General features: G+C 40.6%; 1 protein-coding gene across 19 annotated transcripts in view; it reads right to left on the bottom strand.

Annotated features, from left to right (window-relative positions):
• The window catches only part of ARMH3 (armadillo like helical domain containing 3), a 169,481-nt gene that overhangs the window by 136,497 nt on the left and 13,027 nt on the right, over nucleotides 1-19,957 (bottom strand). For all 19 annotated transcript variants that reach the window (XR_011494234.1, XR_011494220.1, XR_011494230.1 and 16 more), the window contains 10 exons: nucleotides 18,432-18,544; nucleotides 15,180-15,236; nucleotides 14,924-15,070; nucleotides 11,419-11,526; nucleotides 8,216-8,308; nucleotides 7,142-7,216; nucleotides 6,933-7,019; nucleotides 2,570-2,626; nucleotides 1,337-1,380; nucleotides 206-266 (listed from right to left, as the gene is read on the bottom strand). Coding sequence is in view for 13 of the 19 variants with exons in the window: in XM_014837663.3 (XP_014693149.1) it covers nucleotides 206-266; nucleotides 1,337-1,380; nucleotides 2,570-2,626; nucleotides 6,933-7,019; nucleotides 7,142-7,216; nucleotides 8,216-8,308; nucleotides 11,419-11,526; nucleotides 14,924-15,070; nucleotides 15,180-15,236; nucleotides 18,432-18,533 (831 nt within the window). In the remaining 6 variants the exon portion in view is untranslated. The remainder of the gene's footprint in view (nucleotides 1-205; nucleotides 267-1,336; nucleotides 1,381-2,569; nucleotides 2,627-6,932; nucleotides 7,020-7,141; nucleotides 7,217-8,215; nucleotides 8,309-11,418; nucleotides 11,527-14,923; nucleotides 15,071-15,179; nucleotides 15,237-18,431; nucleotides 18,545-19,957) is intronic.

Raw genomic sequence — 19,957 nt, 5'->3', positions numbered from 1 at the left:
GAATCCAAAGCTCTCCTTTTTCCATCTCACTTCGGTTTGGAAATCACTAGAAGAGATAGAGCTCTCAAAAAAATCCGCTCTGAGCATCTTCTCTCCCCTCATCATGCCATCACCTCAAATATCTGAACTTCTCAGTCCAGATTTGTCTACCCCTACAGACCTCTTACATTTCTAAGCAGGAGAGAAAAAAACAAGTAGGACTTACCATATTTGTTAAAGCAGAGAAAAAACCACTCTGGTGTTCTTCTTCCTTGTCTTTATACTGCCTGAACAAAAATAACTAAATTCAACTTTAGTATTATTTATCAAGTATGTCTCTGTCCTTGGCATTCTAGGTAATCAGGGCAGGACACACATAGAATTCACTGACTCCAGAAAACAAAAGCATTATGACAAACCATCCACTGGAGTTTCCCCTGCAACCTAAGAGGCACACATCTGCTCTTGAGTGTGTACCAATATGCCTGGCTACTTTGGGAAAGACTTAGAAAGTAAGCTGCAAAAGTGTGACACTGCTCTAACATATGGCTGATCCAGTTATTTCCCAAACAGACTATTACTTGAAAAGTGTGACAGTGAAATTACTTTAAGGCTGTAACGTGAAAATCTTGTTTGTTTTTGAATGAAGATGAGGGAAATTTGTGAGCTAAACTATTTGTGGAGATGGAACAGATTTGAAATTCCAACCCCCAATTGTGTGTAAGGAAAGTCCAGAGAGGAGCAAGAAAGATCCTGTCTGGCCATTGCCAGAATTAGGGATACTTCTAGTTTCCATTCACTGAATACCAGATCATTCTTCATCCACAGCAAGAGGGAAAGCAAGCATCAATAGAGCCCCTAGAACAGACAGGGACTCTGGGAAATTGTAGTTTACTCCTGATGAAAACGAAGCATCTGTCAAAACTAGAGCTAATTCAGTATGTTTCCTCCTTTTATTTTTTTAAGTGTACAAAAAAGCAGTGTTTCACAACCTTTTTCTCATAGAAAATGATATCTGTACGATACACTGGGCTAAATAGAAGAGCCTGCTTTGTAGCTGGAAAACTAGTTAAAATGCTCTGCAATAAATACAAAAAATTTGCAAAAGAATGTACCTAATTGCTTAAAGAAAAGATAGACACTAATCTGTTAGCTACATTTCCCCTGGTGTCAGAAACAACCCCTGCTAAAGCCATTAAGTCGAGGTACAGCAAATACATCTGCCAGCAGCTATACCGCTGAATACTCTCTTAGGATAGGTAAGGGAAGTCCACCCAAGAATTCTAACAAACCTGTTTGCTACTCAACCAATTCAAACGAAAATTAGACCCTTCTCAATCTGGTGAGGTGGACTTACCTGTTGTACTCAGATAAAGCCTGAGCAATTACAAGCCCCATTCCCTAGAAAGAAAAAAGACAGCACAAGTGAAATAAGAGGCTGGTGGCTATGCTCCGACTAGGCCAGGGTAAAAACTAATTTACACCCCCAACCGTCCAAGGCCAAGAGGTTCTACCTGATAGTTGGCAACAAGAACAGAAATTCTGAGAGGCATTCTCAAAGCATCAAAAGGAACCTCTTTGGAAAGATTTTTATGATCTAATTATCTTACTTAACGTTACTTAATAGAGTAACAAGAAGTGAAAGAGACCAGCCCAGATCACTGACAATTTCACTGGGATCATTTTCACCTCAAATAGAAGAGTGAGTTAGAACTTTCTAACAAAAATGTCTCAGATGTCTCTAAAACAGCCACAATAAAAATGACAATGAGCCTCATGATAAATGAAGGTGCATATAGTGATTTCCTCTTTCAGGCCACAGGAAAACAGGAGTGTAGCAGGAAGAAGCATCCAATAAACATTAAAGTGACTTATCAACTTTCCCTCTAGAACCTGCTAAGCATAACACAAAGATCAATTAAGGCCACAAGGATGAATCATGTGTGTTTTTTTTTCATAAGGGAAATTAGAAGAATGAAGAGGGCAAGATGGAAAGACAATAAAGCCAGACACCTGGTCATCTTCTTCCTCCCTATATGCAAAGGTCACATGTTATTTCCCAAACTTTCAAGGACTTATATAGCAGATATATATTATCCTCCATGTTTCAGCTTCACTAACTCAGACTATAAATACCATCTGGCTAGTTCTACAAGAGGGAATTTCCCATCATTTAGTCATCTAAGCCTACTTTTTTTTTTCCAGTTTTATTGACGTATAATTGACATATAAAATTGTAAGACATTTAAATCATTGTTGGGATCTGATATACTATCTAAGCCTTCTTATTCTTGAAAATGTAACTTATCGACTCTGTAGGATAATCAATCTCAGCACACTAGAACATGAAATATAACCAACCATTTCATCATGAATAGCAAGTAATGTCCCCTCAAACCTTTCTTTCATGACAAGAAGATAAAAAAACAGTAAGACAGTACATTGATGCTTCTAAAAAGAAATATTGATTTCCTCTTTATAGCCAGATGAAATTAACGCAATAGTTCTGCTCTCTGTTCTAAATATCCACTGAAAGTAAGGCCACCAAATGCAAGTAATTAAAACAATACACAAGGATCCAGATACTCACATTGAGCGTAGCCTCATCATCCACAATAGATAGCTTCACAATATAAGGATTCACAGACTGTTAAACAAGAGAAGAGACTCAAGGTGAGTGTGACTACTTAGGAACCCACGAGCAGGGCTGGCCCAGTGGCGCAGCAGTTAAGTTCACACACCCAGGCACAGACCTACACACCACTTACCAAGCCAAGCTGTGGCAGGTGTACCACATATAAAAAATGGAGGAAGATGGGCACAAATGTTAGCCCAGGGCTAACTTCCTCAAAAAAAAAAAAAAAAGAGCCCACTAGCTATTTAACAAACTGTTAACAAAAATGCTTCTATAAGGCCCTTTCTCTATAGCAGTACTCCTAATATCCAGGCCCAACCCATCTTGCCAGCTGACTCCTCCCATTTCTAGTAAATCTCTCCATGTGGATGGGTATTCACCAAGCACATACATGCATAAACACATACACACAAGTTTTGTTCTATCTGCATTTTCCTCTAGGCTGAATCAGCTCAGGCCTGTCTGCCCCTTCTCCCATCTTTCTTTCTTTCTTTGTTTCCAAGAAGTAAGTGAACACTCTACAAAACTCACTTTCTCCTATCCTGCCAATAATTTACTGAGTCCATAGGGACAGCTGTCTTTTGGAACCATAAAAGCTTCTTTCCCATAAGGCACATATTTATAAGTTGCTAACTTACATTCTCATCCGAAAGGCTCCATAACCATTCCACAAACCATATGCAAGGACTGATTCACCCACCCGTAAAACAAAGCCACCTTGGGGGTGGAAAGTGGCAGCTGCTTAATAGTCAAAGAGGCCATTTATGGATCTGATACCTAAATAACACTGCAGGAGAACTGAAAGGAAGGATCTAATTACCCAAACGACAATCTGCTCAGGACACTGGGATTTAATGACTGTTCCACCACTTATAGCATTGGAAGATTTCTTGAGTTTTTCCAGATCCAATCTCAGCTGGGCAGAATATGGAAATAGACATATATTTAAACTCATTAAGCACTTGGGCCATCTCCTAAAAGTGAGATGAGAACCAATGACCTGCTCACCTTGAAAATATCCCACTCATGGTATGTTAGGAAAGACCTCATATAGACCAGGCACCAATTCTAACCCAAGGGAAGAAAGGAACAATAGTTCTTGGACTGGCAGTTTTTACAGCAACCAAGAAGACTCACTACTGGAAACTTGAAAACCCAACTAAAAGACTAACCCCCTACACAGACCTTATTTAATCAAGTTTCTGAGGGCATCTTTCGAATGTCAATTGGGAATAGAGAAAGAGACAGCTTTGCTTTGTTAACAGCCCAAACATTTATAAGGTTTTCTACAACACAACTCAAGGAAGTAAAATTCACTCCATTTGCCCCTTGATCTGACAGAGGAAGGCTCTCAACACTTCTTTCTATAACCAAGAGTCAAATCCTGCTGATGCTATAGACTTCAGACAAGATCCAATGCCAGTGGATCCTTGGAAAAGAAAATCAGCAGTATGCTGACCTAGAGATGCCACCATGAAGAGAACACCACCACAAGGAGCAGGTCTCTGTTTCTTGGCACAATTTTTGAAAGTCCTAACTACTCACATTCCCAAAAGTACACTGTTTTAGGTAATAATAAGGATCATCTAATTACCGAGAACAGCCTATGCTTTAGCAGCAGCTGAGGAAAGCCAAGGCAGCTAAAAGCAAAGGTTTGAGTTCTAGCTCCTCTACTTATTATGTGTGACAAGTTAGGGACATTAATTTACCTAAGCTCAATCTCCTCATCTGTAAAATGGGAATAATATTTTCTTCCTTGGGGTTACTATGAGGCTTAAATGAAGTAAGACATGTAAAATCCTTAGCATAGCATTTAGCATATGGTACAGGCTCAATGATTGGTAGCTATGTTTCTTCTCCTTTGACATTTCATCACATTTGAAAGAAGCTCTTTAGAGAAAAAAAAAAGATACAGAAAAGGAACAACTTGCAACCGGACATAACAACCAATTTTGTAATTTCTGGGAAAAGTCATATTCAGGGCAGCAGTTGGGGACTGAGTCACTTCATCTCAGGAGACTTGGCCAACCTAGAAAGGTTAACACTGTGAAGAGGCGGAAGAAGATCTTAATGCTGTAAGAATTTCTGTTCTATCAGACACTGATTTTCCTTAACACTACACACCTGTTATGCTAGTCACATTTTTTTTAAAACTGCAGGCAATCTACTTTTCATCCACAAGACAGAATTACAAGCTCAGTGAGCCCTCACAGGTTCACTTTAACAGTGTCCTGCCTTCATTTGATCTAAATCATATTTATCATTTTTCATAGCTCTTCCCTAGTCCTTTTTTTTTTGCCTTCTCTTTCTTTCGATGAAATGACTAAAATGGAATACACTATTTGAAATGAGAAAGAATTATTTACATTTACTACATGACATCTTTTCCATCACTTCCATTCCTTAAGCCCAATACCTTATTTGCCTTCTCTGTGTTTTGCTGGGCACTCAGCCTCTCTGGTGACCTCTGCACCTTTCTAAAAAGGTTATGACTTAACCCACTGGTCAAGGGATCAATTATGGTGGTGGCTAGAATGTTGTTCTTCCCAGCACACAACCTGTTATACTAGTTTGCATAAAACTTCACCAGCTTTTGGTTTTGGTATGTTCATCTGGAATTCCTCATGTTCCTGTCAAAAACCTTCCTGCTCCACGGCCACTAAGCTTCCTTAATGGTTTCTGGTGAGTGACTTATATGAAAAGCTGCAAAGCCCAGATAAATTATGCCCACCAGCTTGCCCTTGCCTACTATATTAATTCTTCTGGGGCTTCTGACAGACTAGAGATGCACACCTCACTCCAGAAATGATTTTCTCCAGTTCCTTGGCCATGTCCAATTTTTCAGGCTGACATTTCAGAGCGCCCTACTGGGCTAGCTAGGGTTCAGTTCACATTTAGAGAAGCCAAGCCATTGCCTCAGAGTGGCCTGAATCCAGCAGAATGTTCCAAAAATATTCATTACTGATGATGGCACTCTCCTATCACATATAACTCAACTCTCTTTAACTGTCTTCAGCATTTTTCCTGAGCTATTTTTCTTGCTTTTGTAATAAGGCCCTAGAGGCTATTAACATATGACAGAGATCAAAATGGCTACTATGCCAACCCATCCAGATCACCAGTGAAACAGGTGTTGGTAATAAATTACATATTTATTAATAACTATACACACCATTCGTCAGTTCCTCCAAGACAAAGAAAGCGATCAGCTCCTGGGATTTATAACACATAAACATTGCTCCACATATCCCTGTCCCTCTTTAAGCATTCTTTTCTCACATCCTTCCCTTCTTCCACATCGCTCCTTATAAAAATAAGCTCTAGATTTTGTGTTACCTATTACTTTTGACCTGGCTAGGAATCACAGTAAAAATCACAAAGTGAAACTCCAGAAGCTCAGAAAAGAAAATGCTCCCTCCAGCTGGTCCATTTCTCATAGCACTGCTACTTAATAAGTGAAGAAAGTCAGGTTGCCTTGATGCAGCTCCTAATTTCTGGGTTCAGTTAAAGCACTCCTAGTGTCCAAGACTTAGTGCCAAATGCTCCCTATTCCTATAAAGCAATCCTCAGTGAGGCCCTTGGTCTTCCCTAAGTAGCCCCCTTCCTTTTCTGTGTATTCTGCCTTTTGAAAGGAATCAAAAAGACGTACCAACCCAAGTATAAATCTCTGAGTTCTGCTCTTCATCTCAAAAACCTATACATCTGTTCCTGATTAATTCAAGGGCAAAAAGAACTCCAGAATTAATATGGATAAGACTCTGTCTTCCAATCTCATTGAAATCAGAAAGAGGTCTCAGACCAACAGTAATACTTATACAAGTGGATTACATTAAGGAAATCCAATATATAAAAATCCAGTCTTTCAAAACAGATGCATTAGGTCAGTGGTTCTCAATCCCAGCTAGTCATCATATTCAACAGGAGATCTTAAAAAAAAAAAAAAGAAAAAGAAAAAGAAAAAACAGCTTCCCAGGTCCACCCCCAGGAGATTCTGATTCAGTATGTCAAAAGTAAAGCCCAGAAATTTCTTTTTTTCAAAAGTTCCTAGGTGATTTTAATGATAAGCTGGGTTTGGGAACCACTACATTAAGGATGTTTACTCACTCTACTAGGATATTTACTCAGTCTATTAGAAGTTGCACCACAGGATTCCTTCGAACAGCTCTATCCTCCATGCCAGGCAAATGCCTAGTTTATCAAAACTAATCTATATACCATTTAGCAAGAACACGTCTTCTACATTAAGCAAAGTCCCCTAGGAGTGGTCATATTTAGGAAGATGATAGAAAGATAACTGTCCATTAAGGGGCCCATTTACCTCATATTTTCTGTAGTTCACCAGCAAAGCCAAGAGGACTACAGCATCATACCCATGCTCCCTACGACTTGGAGGGTGGGAGAGAATCTGTAACAAGAACCAGAAGACGCGTGAGCATACTAACTCCTAGTTCCCAGGAATGCAGACAGAGACGATCCGAGGAAGTGGTTTACCCAAAAGAGAAAGAGATGACAAGGGAATCGACCTACCTGTAAAATTGCTTCAAATATGCTGTTGATCATTACATACTCCAGGATAGTGTTCTGGCTGATGTTATCTGTCACCTGAATGCAATAAAAGGCTTTTTAAAGTCTATAATGAGGCACTCTCATATCTCATGTCTATCTCCTCCCCTGGCATCTAAGAGAAACAGAAATGTTAAAACTTTCTACTAGATACCTAGTAGACCTTTCATAAGCACCCACAAAGTCACCAAAGCCTGAAAAGACAGACACCAGAAGGGTAGGAAATTAGCAAATTAAAACTTCCTAGGGGCTGGCCTGGCAGTGCAGCAGTTAAGTGCACACGTTCCACTTGCGGCCCGGGGTTCACTGGTTCGGATCCCTGGTATGGCCACGGACCGCTTGACAAGCCATGCTGTGGCAGGCGTCTCACATATAAAGTAGAGGAAGATGGGCATGGATGTTAGCTCAGGGCCAGTCTTCCTCAGCAAAAAGAGGAGGATTGGCAGCAGATGTTAGCTCAGGGCTAATCTTCCCCCCCAAAAAAAACTTCCTAAATCTTTGAACTTCTCATTGTTTCTCTCATATCCTCATTTGCTTAACAGCTTCTTGGCTTTCATTCCTCAAAGGCACAGAAAGAAGCTTATGATCCATAAGTCTTCAAGTGGTAGTAGGGAAAGGGAACTTGAAGTAAACAAACAATACCCCACCCTCCTCCCACTAGAAGTACAAGCCAGCTTCAAGCTATAAAATCAAAGTTAGAACAAATAAAAATATTCAGAACCACAAAAGCTGTTTCCAAATGAGACCTGATGAGAAGGATGAATCTGACAATCCAGAAGCGTGTAGTTTTCCAGGTATGGTACCTCTCAGGTGATAAATATCACATATCCTGCAGGTTAAAAAAGCAACTTCCAGGAAGCAAAAGCCCATGCAACTAACTTCCTTCTACACATTCAAACACAACAGAGTGATGTAATGCTCCAGAAGAGAATTTTTCTTCTCTTTTCCTTTCTAACTTTGGGCTCAAGTATTCAAATAAGCCTGCCCCTGCTGTTGAGTAACACCCTTAACAAAGACACATATAGATGGGACGCTTACAGTCACTAAGCAAAGGAGAAGTTTCAGACATAAACTCTTCAGACTTTCAGATCCTTCTGCACAAAGCAATGAATCCAAACTCTCCATCAAGTTCTAGGAAAGAGAACCATTAAGTATTAAACCATATCAAATAACATCTCCATTGTGTCTTTCTCCAACTGTTGGTTGTTATGCAGGGTTATGTGAACAACACACAATGAAGCATACACCTTGTAAGATTAAACAAGGAAAAGGAAGACTTCTGAGTACAGCTCTTTTGGAAAAACTGCTTTAAAACAACTGCACAGAACAATAAAGACTTCATTATTCTAACAAATGAATGTTTGCAGCCTGTCATCCTCATGTAAATCTTTTTGTAAAAGGTTAATAATAGTGGTTAAAGTAAATAATAAATGTATAAATTAAAAACAATAATAAACCAATTAATTAAATAAAATTTAATTTAATTTAATTTAAAATAGTTAAATATGGTTAAGTTAAAGGCTAATAACAATGGTTACAGGGCCCAGCCCAGTGGCGCAGAAGTTAAGTTCGCAAGTTCCACTTCAGTGGCCTGGTGTTCGCCGGTTCAGATCCCGGGTGCAGACATGGCACCGCTTGACAAGCCATGCTATGGTAGGTGTCCCACATATAAAGTGGAGGAAGATGGGCACAGACGTTAGCTCAGGGCCAGTCTTCCCCAGCAAAAAGAGGAGGACTGGCAGTGGATGTTAGCTCAGGGTTAATCTTCCTCAACAACAACAAAATAATGGTTACATAACTAGGTAAGTTTCATTATTTGATAAAGAAAGCATATCACTTGATGCAGGCACACTGAACAAACAACAAAAAGACAGTATCACTACTGCCTATCACTGGCCATATGCACTATCCAGCAAAGCTAGCTTGTTTCCATCCTGGTGGATTCTACTAGTCAATGTGACTGCAGTTTGTCACTTGTACTAATAACCAGCTGTCAGACCCAATGTAATCGAAAGATGAAACCCTGGGGCTGGCCCCATGGCCGAGTGGTTAAGTTTGCGAGCTCCGCTTTGGCGGCCCAGGGTTTTGGTGGTTCGGATCCTGGGCACGGATCTAGCACTGCTTGTCAGGCCACGCTGAGGTGGCATCCCACATGCCACAACTAGAAGAACCCACAACTAAAATATACAACTGTGTACTAGGGGACTTTGGGAAGAAGAAGTAAAAATTTTTTTAAAAAATTAAATCTTTTTAAAAGAAAAGATGAAACTCTTAGATACTACGATAAAAGGAATAAGAAAAGAAATATTTTACATTGAATGAAGGAGAATGGATGGAAAATAAGGATTTAGGATGCTGGAATGTCAAGCGAAGGTTCAAAATAAGCTATTTGAGTTCAATTCAACAAATACGTAGTGACGGTCTACTGTACGCTAAATATTGTGCTTTAAAAAGTACAAGCGAGGGGCCGGCCCCGTGGCCCAGTGGTTAAGCTCGCACGCTCCGCTTCAGCAGCCCGGGGTTTTGTCAGTTTGAATCCCAGGCACGGACATGGCACCGCTCATCAGGCCATGCTGAGGCGGGGTCCCACATGCCACAACTAGAAGGACCCACAACTAAAAAAATATGCAACTATCTACTGGGGATTTGGGGGAGGAAAAAAAAAGTTGGCAACAGTTGTTAGCTCAGGTGCCAATCTTTAAAAAAAAAATACAAGAGAAAAATAAGATAATGACCCTTGCTCTCCAAGTGTTTTTAGTCTAATTGGAGAGAAAAATAAATAAATTTTAATTTAATGGTTACTATGACAGAAATATACATGGAGTAAGGGAATTAGCTCAGAAGTCACCTATTGCAGGACTCCCCAGGAGTGGGTTATATTTTGAAAAATTAGTAGGAATTAATTAACACTTGAGGAAGAAAAGAATTCTAGACAGGCATTAGCATGATCAAAGACACATGAGGAATGAAACAACCCTAGCCATGGAGTTAGAATATAAGTAGTTTGTTATTATGGAATTATATTATAAAGACTGAGGCACAGTGGTGAGAGATGAGACTGGAGAAATAAATAGGGAGCATAATCATGAAAGTTTTATAAGGCTAACTAGGGAGTTTGGTCTTTATCCTGTTAGTGATAGGAAACTAATAAAGGGTTTTAAGCAGAAAAGATCTGAATGTAAGACACATCACTCTGGTGTCAGTGTAGATGACAGATTTAAAGATGGTAAGCATGGAGGGGGGGAGACAAATGAGAACTAATCTATCAATTTTCTGAGGACAGTTGCCATGTCTTATCTGCCTCTGTATCTCCAGTGCCTGGCACACAGGACACTAACAAACGTCTGTCAAAAGAATGAATGGGGGCAGCCCCATGGCCTAGTAGCTAACTTTGGCATGCTCCGCTTTGGTAGCCCAGGTAGGGTTTCCAGGCACAGACCTACACTGCTCCTTGGCAGCCACGTTGTGATGAAAATGTTCTGAAATTAACAGTAGTGATGGTTGTACAACACTGATGAAGATACTAAAAATGAGTGAATTAGACATTTTAAAAGGGTATGTGAATTATATATGAATAAAGCTGTTATTTTAAAAAAGTGTCAAACAGTAGAAATAATTCTGATAAAGTCATTGTGTTAAACAAGAAAGCTTAAAGTTTACAACTAAAGTTACCCTTGAATATTAATTTGTCATATGTAAATTCATAAATGTTTTTAAGAATGCATGACAGGGGCAGGCCACTTGGCTGAGTGGTTAAGTTCACGTGCTCCGCTTCCGCAGCCCAGGGTTTCACCGGTTTGGATCCTGGGCACAGACATGGCACTGCTCATCAAGTCATGCTGAGGTGGCATCCCACATGCCACAACTAGAAGGACCTACGACTAAAAATATACAACTATGTACCAGGGGCTTTGGGGGAGAAAAAGGAAAAATAAAATAAAATATTAAAAAAAAAATGTATGACAATATGATATTAATCATAAAATAAACTGCTCAGTCTTTATCCTGCAGGGAAAGGATGCCTCAACTCAAATTTGAATTTGAACTTTTCCTTTATTCAGACAAACCAAATCTGTAAAATAAACCTACTCAAATTCAAGGGCAAATTCAATCATCTACATCTATCTGAGTACATCCATATGAGGCCAAATCTTCTAGTACATCTAACTACACGCAGATGGTATCCATGAACAGCTGTCAGAAGCAGCCTTCCATAGGCACATCAGCAGCTTACGCCTCACCTTCATGCACAGCTCCGCCTTGTCAAAGCCCATCAGCATGTTGATAATGTCAAACCCAGAGGTAGACTTATTCTTTTGATGGACTCCTCGAATGAGTGCACACAAGGTCTGCAGAGATGAGAGGAAGAATTCTTTCTAGAGAGACACTCAAAATACAAAAGGTACTGGATGTGTAACCTCACACTGCAACCTCAAACCAGCTCCATATACAGCTGACATTCAGTTGCTCTATTACTCTGAGCTCCAAAACACAGTCTGAGTCTTAATATGTGCAAAATCCAGAAATTAAAAGAGGAAAAGCAACTGAAACTGTTGCAATCCTCTTTTTTTGTTGCTTTTTGGCCATTCTCTTTTTAGAAACTGCACTGCAGACAAAGACTGAAATGTGATATTCAAAAATAGAAAATGGGGCCAGCCCAGTGGCACAGCAGTTAAGTTCTCACGTCCAGCTTTGGCAGCCCAGGGTTCGCCGGTTTGAATCCCAGGTACAGACCTAGGCACCACTTGTCGAGCCACGCTGTGGCAGGTGTCCCACATATAAAGTAGAGGAAGATGGGCACAGATGTTAGCTCAGGGCCAGTCTTCCTCAGTAAAAGAGGAAGACTGGTGACAGACGTTAGCTCAGGGTTAATCTTCCTTAAAAAATATTAAAAAATAAACAAAAAATAGTTCTTGAGTTTCAGTCATGGGAGTAGTGGAACTTTCCTTTATTTAAAATTAGTTTTAGGGGCCAGCCCTGTGGCCGAGTGGTTAAGTTTGCACGCTCTGCTTCAGTGGCCCAGGGTTTCGCCAGTTGGAATCCTGGGCATGGACATGGCACCACTCATCAAGCCATGCTGAGGTGGCGTCCCACATGCTACAACTAGAAGGACCCACAACTGAAAATACACAACTGTGTACCTGGGGGCTTTGGGGAGAAAAAGGAAAAATAAAATCTTTAAAATTAGTTTTAGTATTAACATAATAGTTTTTTATTTTGTTTTGTTTTGGTTATTTGAGGAAGATTAGCCCTGAGCTAACATCTGCTGCCAATCCTCCTCTTTTTTTGCTGAGGAAGACTGGCCCTGAGCTAACATCCATGCCCATCTTCCTCTACTTTATATGTGGGACACCTACCACAGCATGGTTTGCCAAGCGGTGCCATGTCCACACCCGGGATCCAAACCGGCAAACCCCAGGCCACCGAAGTGGAATGTGTGCACTTAACTGCTGCACCACCGGGCCAGCCCCTATAGTTTATAATTTTTAGTAATTATTTTTTAATAACTACAAAAGTTATTTAAGTCCCTATATGATAAAACAATCCTAAATTCATTACAATCCCCATCCACTGCTTACTAGCTATGTAAGCCTGGACAAATTAGGTAACTTCTCAGTGCCTCAGTTTTCTCATCTATAAAATAGGAATGATAATAATAGCACCCTTCTCACAGACATTGTGTCACAGACATTGTGAGGACTATGTGAATTAAGACTATAAATCACTTCGAATAGTCCCTGGAACTTTGTTAAAGCTCCAGGAATAGTGTCTGGAACTTTGTTAAAGCTCAATAACTATCAGCTATTAACAACAACAGTACTATATTTTTGTGGGTCATCAAGTAGGTTAATGTCAATTTATTTCTGCTGAACTAAAAACAGATTACAATTCATGCCCCACAGTGAGCCACTGCAATTACAGGAAACACAATTTCCAATTTTCATTTTAACTTTCAATGAACTCCTAAGGTGTGATATACAAAACACAGAAATTTACTGTGCCAAGAGTTAACAAAGCTACAGGATAAATGTGGTCCTTTTTTCTGGGGCATGAGCTTAAGATGTAATTTCTACATTCTACAGATGAGAAAACTAGGGCTCACAAAGTGATTTACCCAATTAGTAAGTTAGAAACTTAAACCTAATCTACCAAAAGTTCCAATAAAATCCTTCATGCTGTTATGAATTCTTCATATTCTAAGTTTGCCAGTCACTGCCCTAGGTACTCAGCCCAATCCAGGCTACATTGGAGGTACCACACTATAAACTTAAGAAACTCTGCCCATCATTTAGTCAATAAAAATTTACTTCTAGGGCCAGCCCCAGTGGCCTGGTGGTTAAGTTCAGCGTGCTCCGTTTTGGCAGCCTGGGTTCAGTTCCCAGTATGGACCTACACTGCTCTATTAGGGGCCATGCTGTTCTGGTGGCCCACAGACAAAAAATTGAGGAAGACTGGCATGAATAGTAGCTCAGTGTGAATCTTCCTCAGGAAAAAAAAAGAATTTACTTCTAGAGTGCTATTTGCCAAGCACTGTTCTACACACTAGGAACACAAAAATTGAATAAAACTATGAAAGTCTTTGCCCTCAAGAGGCCTATAACATATCCCCACCAGCCCAATGCTTGCACGTAACAATCATTCAAGAAATAATTGTTCAATGAATCTTCCTCATGATCATGCTTAGCATTAAGAACAATGATTCTTAATGTTTTTAGAGTTACAGATCCTTTTAAGAATCTGATGAAAGCCCTCTCACCAGAAAAAATATACATAGGCACATAAAATACTACATAAAATTTCAGGGAGTTAAGGACCTTCTGAAACCTCAGATTAAGAACTCCTGATCTGGTGGGCACAGATGTCAGCTCAGGGACAATCTTCCTCAGCAAAAAGAGAAGGACTGGCGGTGGATGTTAGCTCAGGGATAATCTTGCTTTAGAAAAAAAAAAAAACAACTCCTGATCTGGGCCAGACCTGAGGGCCTAGTGGTTAAAGTTTGGCATGCTCCACCTCAGCAGACTGGGTCCAGTTCCCGAGCACAGAGCCACACCACTCGTCTGTCAGTAGGCATGCTGTGGCAACAGCTCACATAGAAGAACTGGGACTTATGACTAGAATATACAGCTGTGTACTAGGGCTTTGGGGAGGAAAAAAAAGAGAACTCTTCATCTAGTGAGAAAACACTGCACTAAGAATCTCTCCTGGATTTGGCTGTAGATTAAGCATCCTAGCCTCAGTTTTCTCTCTAATTCTTCCTTTTCTCAGGCACTAAGAATTCTGTCAAACAATCTGCCTTGGCGTTAGACCAAATTATACAAATCAACAAGATTACTATTATAAGCATTGATTTATTTAACCAGGAAGATGGTTAAATAAACATGGCATAGATGTTTGATTACTTAAAGAAATAAAGAGGGGTTAAGTTTGTGCACTCCGCTGCAGGCAGCCCAGTGTTTCGTTGGTTCGAATCCTGGGCACGGACATGGCACTGCTCATCAAACCACGCTGAGGCAGCGTCCCACATGCCACAACCAGAAGGACCCACAACTAAGAATATACAACTATGCACTGGGGGGCTTTGGGGAGAAAAAGGAAAAAAATTAAAAAATTAAAAAAAGAAAAAGAAATAAAGAAAAAAAAAAACCTCATACCTAAGGGCAATTCTAGGTTCCTCAGGTGCCGACAGATATGTTACAACTCCTTTCTCCTATTAAGCAAGACTTCCCCCGTCTCCCAGCCTTGTACCTGCAATGCATTGACAACTCGAATTGGATGCTCCTCTCCCAGAGCCTGGATGCAGTGCTGAAATAAGCAGTTGATATTGTCCTTGATCTTCATTAACTCCTCACCATCAAGAGACTCCAGCTTGCCTTCTAGGTACTCTAAATTCACCTACCAAGGAAACAATAAGGGCCTGAGTGCGTTTTTAGTGTAGCACCTAGAACATGTGAAAAGGCAGTCTCAGTGACCAGGGAAATCCATAGATGCCACCAAGTCTTACCTTCATGAGGAAGAGCTCCTCCCAAAATCGAGGACTGCACTTACTGGGGTCCTCTGTCTGCAAACAGAAGATAAGCAAGTTCAACTAACACCAACGCATTAAGAACACGTTTGAAAAGATCACTACATGGGCCAGCCCCATGGCCAAGCGGTTAAGTTCACACGCTCCGCTTTGGCAGCCCAGCGTTTCCCTGGTTCGGATCTTGGGCGCAGACATGGCACCACTCATCAGGCCACACTGAGGTGGCGTCCCACATGCCACAACTACAAGGACCCACAACTAAAAGAATATACAACTATGTAGTGGGGGGATTTGGGGAGAAAAAGCAGAAAAAAGAAAAAAGATTGGCAACAGTTGTTAGGTCAGCTGCCAATCTTTAAAAAAAAAAAAAGATGGGGCGGGCCCTACGGCGCAGCGGTTAAGCGCACACATTCCGCTTCGGCGGCCTGGGGTTCACTGGTTCAGATCCTGGGTGTGGACATGGCACCACTCGGCAAGCCATGCTGTGGTAGGTGTCCCACATATAAAGTAGAGGAAGACGGGCACAGATGTTACCTCAGGGCCAGTCTTCCTCAGCAAAAAGAGGAGGATTGGCAGCAGATGTTAGCTTAGGGCTAATCTTCCTCAAAAAAAAAAAGCAAGAAAAGATCACTACACATAATCAACCTTATCTTTTAAAATTAACTTTGAAAATGCTTGTTCATTCTAAACTGCTCTATGGGGAACAACAGTTTTTTTGGGTTTTTCCCCAAATGGAAGACAATATGCAGGGATATATATTCCCTTGCATCAAAAGTTAAATCGTGACTCAAAGAATCTCCCTCAAATCTTTCTCTTCTAGCAAGAAGTGAACCTAACCACCTGAATAAGTTAGTCTATAATAATATTATACATCCCCATTGCATTTGCATGGTGCTTAGTTTTCAAAGCCCATTCACGTGCGTGAAATACAACGGACCAGTGAGCCAGGTATGGTAGATATTATCATTATCCTCCTTTTAGGAAAGAGGGTCCATAAAGTTAAGTGACTTACACAAGTGCAGGAGCCAGAACCCAGATCATCTAAGGAATACTGCCGTGTTTTTACAACATCCTATGTTGACTGCTTCTACTTGCCTTCCCATATGCATTTAGTCCTCTGTACAGAGCTTTTAATATGTTCTTTGCTGAATTCAAATTGGTCCCAGAGGTTAGTAAAATTATAGCGCTAAAATCCAAAATTTCTTAGCAATAATTTTTAAACAGAAATTCTATGAAGTCAGAGGCTTCTGGTTAATGAGTGAAACAAGAAAAAGAGAACCTCTACTTTACAGGAAAGCTAAGGACATAAAATCAGTAGGTCAAATGTTTGCTATCACCTTACCTTAAGTTGACCTTTTAAAATTATTACCAAAAACTACTGTCTTCATTAGCTAAGAATTCCTGATCTAATGAGAAAATATTATACCAGGAATCTCTTCTGGATTTTTAATTAAGAATGACATAGAGAAGCAACATTTTCGGCCTTTTCATAAGGTCCTCGTTTAATGAATTCTTTCTTTCCCTTTCTCTCAAGTCCTGCTCCCCAGGAAGGGTCATATTTTGATCCTTACACTTCTGTAATGTCATTTGGAACTCAAAGAGCTGACACTTGCCATCTTCAAAGCTTACTCAAGCAGGATTCATATATATACTAAGCTTAGTTAACATAGAAAGAGCCCTAATAGTATCCTAGTACCTACTCATTTTCTCTGTATAACCACCTGTTCTGACCTGGGCAATTCTGTATTAATTTTTTGCATGGCAAACTCTGTCTCTAAAGCTTGCCAAGAGTTAGGTAGTTTACTTGATCAAATTATTTATCCTGGGCCATATGGCAAAACTGAACGAGTAAGGGCTCTATAGAGTCAAGACACTAGGGTTCAAATCATGGCTCCATCACCTTCTAGCTGTGATCCCCAATTTTCTCATCTATAACATGTTCTTTTACGTGAAACACGTGAAAACACGGCCCTTGTAGGGCATTCTTGTCAGAGTTAGAGCTAATGTATTTAGTGATGCATTTAGAATAATGCCAGGCACATAGTAGAAACTCATTATACGGCAACTCTTTCTCTGAGTATTACTCTGTTTTACATGTACTACTTATGACCACAATTTCAGAAGGCAAGTACCCCTGCAGGGTAGCTAATTACTCTAATCTTCCCTGATAGGGTATATTTTACAACACAGGCTTGGACCATGGTCAATCAATAGTTATGAAGACCCAAAGAAATCCCCGATTCAATTGCTAATAATTCCTCAGTTACCTCATATAGTTGGAGAATGAGATAGTCTAAGTAATTGTTCTGTCCACTAACAACTTGAAATAGAATATAATAGAGCATCTTTTAAAAATATCTGAATCATTGTATTCTAGGGCCAAAAGGGACTTCAAGGGATATCTAGGATTGAAGGGTCCATATGTCATATCACAAGGAAGACTAGTCTTTTTTTTTTCTTTTTTGAGGAAGATTAGCCCTGAGCTAACATCTGCTGCCAATCCTCCTCTTTTTGCTGAGGAAGGCTGGCCCTGAGCTAACATCCGCGCCCATCTTCCTCTACTTTTTTTTTTTTTTTAAAGATTTTATTTTTTCCTTTTTCTTCCCAAAGCCCCCCGGTACATAGTTGTATATTCTTTGTTGTGGGTCCTGCTAGTTGTGGCATGTGGGACGCTGCCTCAGCGTGGTTTGATGAGCAGTGTCATGTCCGCGCCCAGGATTCGAACTAACGAAACACTGGGCCGCCTGCAGCGGAGCGCGCGAACTTAACCGCTCGGCCACGGGGCCAGCCCCCCATCTTCCTCTACTTTTATATGTGGGATGCCTACCACAGCACAGCTTGCCAAGCAGTGCCATGTCCGCACCCAGGATGTGAACCGGTGAACCCCAGGCCACCAAACTGGAACGTGCGCACTTAACCGCTGCACCACTGGGCTGGCCCCCAAGTCTTTCTTAAAGATGTTCAGAAAAGAAGCTTCCCCAGCCGCCCTCCCTCTTTTCAACTGTTCTACCCAGCTCACGGCAACAATCTATAAGAACAATGTAGTAACAATCTATATTAATTAATACACGATCATAATTTCTACCCTGAGAGCTCACTCTCACACCCTGCTCTCTCTCTTTCTCCCTCTGAAGAACTGGAAGGTAGCAGGCAGAGGTGAGGTTATTTCTCATTTTGGAACAAGAAACTAAGGAGTCAAGTTGTGCAAAATGTTAGGGCTTCAGGCCTTACCATGAAGATCTCATCATACATCAGCACCACTTTTTCCTTCAGTGGTTTTTTGGAGGCTGAAGATTTCCGGAGCAAACCCCCTCTTTTCTCTACTTGTGCCATGGTTAGAGAATCTGTGAAAAGAAAGCCACTGTCAGTACTAGAAATGCTCTCCAAGATGCTAGAGAGTCTATGAAATACCTCTCAGTGGGAAATTTTTTAGGAAGAAGAAATGATAAAAAACCATGCTGTAGATCTTGTGCACCTGTCCAACACCCCCTCCCCAACCAGGTAATTTCAAGGTTTAAATCATTACTTGGCCTACAGCACAACACATTTTACATCCTTAAAACATGTCAGTGGACAAGGTTTGAAGCAGATCCAAACCAAGCAGGAAAATTGTAACCAGCTCCATCTATAATAAGTCTGGCCATATATTTGAGGCTGATGAAAGGAAGGCTGCAAAGCACACACTGCCCACAGACTGATGGTGAAGTTAAATTTCAAGTATTGATCGAGCTTAGGGCCATTAAAGGCAGGAAGTGTGCTGCAGACTGATGTGCTCCATTGATTTCCCCAAAGTAAGTAGGTCCTTGTCACTGCAAAGTACTTGGCCTTCACTGCCTCATAAATCACACTGCACTTGACTGTCTTCAGAAATTCCTCTGGAAAGAGACCCAAGGCAGAAGATAGCAGTTAAAAGGCCAAAAATTAAACTTCAAAGTAACTGAATATAACAATACTCCTTTCAAATTTAATTATATATTTGTAATACAATTGCAGATCAAACTTCAATGTATTTTTCAATTCTATATAAAACCAGTTCTAGGGGGCCAGCCGCATGGCACAGTGGGTAAGTTCCACACACTCCGCTTCAGTGGCCCAGTTCACAGGTTCGGATCTGGGGCACAGACTACTTGTCAGCCATGCTGTGGTGGTGACCCACATATAAAGTAGAGATTGGCACACATATTAGCTCAGGGCTAATCCTCCTCAAGCAAAAGAAGAGGAAGATTGACAACAGATGTTAGCTCAGGGCATATCTTCCTCAGCAAAAAATAAATAAATAAAAGCAGTTCTATGAGTCAATTCTATATAAAAGTAGTTCCATTCATTTCCATGAACCATGCCAAAATTTTCTCATCTTGCCTCAAGGAATTCCCAATTTTTTTCAAATGAGAACTTGAAATCCCACAGGTCTCCACTGTGAATTTACACATATTCTCTCACTTCCAAGATTCTTTCTATTATTAACAAAATTCCTCTCTTAAATCCTAGGCTCCAGTTGTGAAACTTAATCTTACCCAGTGGCAAGTATGGGGGTAATGAGAAGCCTGATTTCCACTTGCAGGCAAATCCAAAGCAGCAGAGCAAAAATTAATTTATTTTTTTGTTTTTGAGAAAGATTAGCCCTGAACTAACATCTGCTGCCAATCTTCCTCTTTTTGCTGAGGAAGACTGACCCTGAGCTAACATCCATGCCCATCTTCCTCTCCTTTATATGCGGGACACCTACCACAGCATGGCTTGCCAAGCAGTACTACATC

The sequence above is a fragment of the Equus asinus genome, chromosome 2 (assembly GCF_041296235.1).
Source record: "Equus asinus isolate D_3611 breed Donkey chromosome 2, EquAss-T2T_v2, whole genome shotgun sequence".
Classification (NCBI taxonomy): Eukaryota; Metazoa; Chordata; class Mammalia; order Perissodactyla; family Equidae; genus Equus; species Equus asinus.
This window is presented reverse-complemented; position numbering and strand designations above follow the sequence as displayed.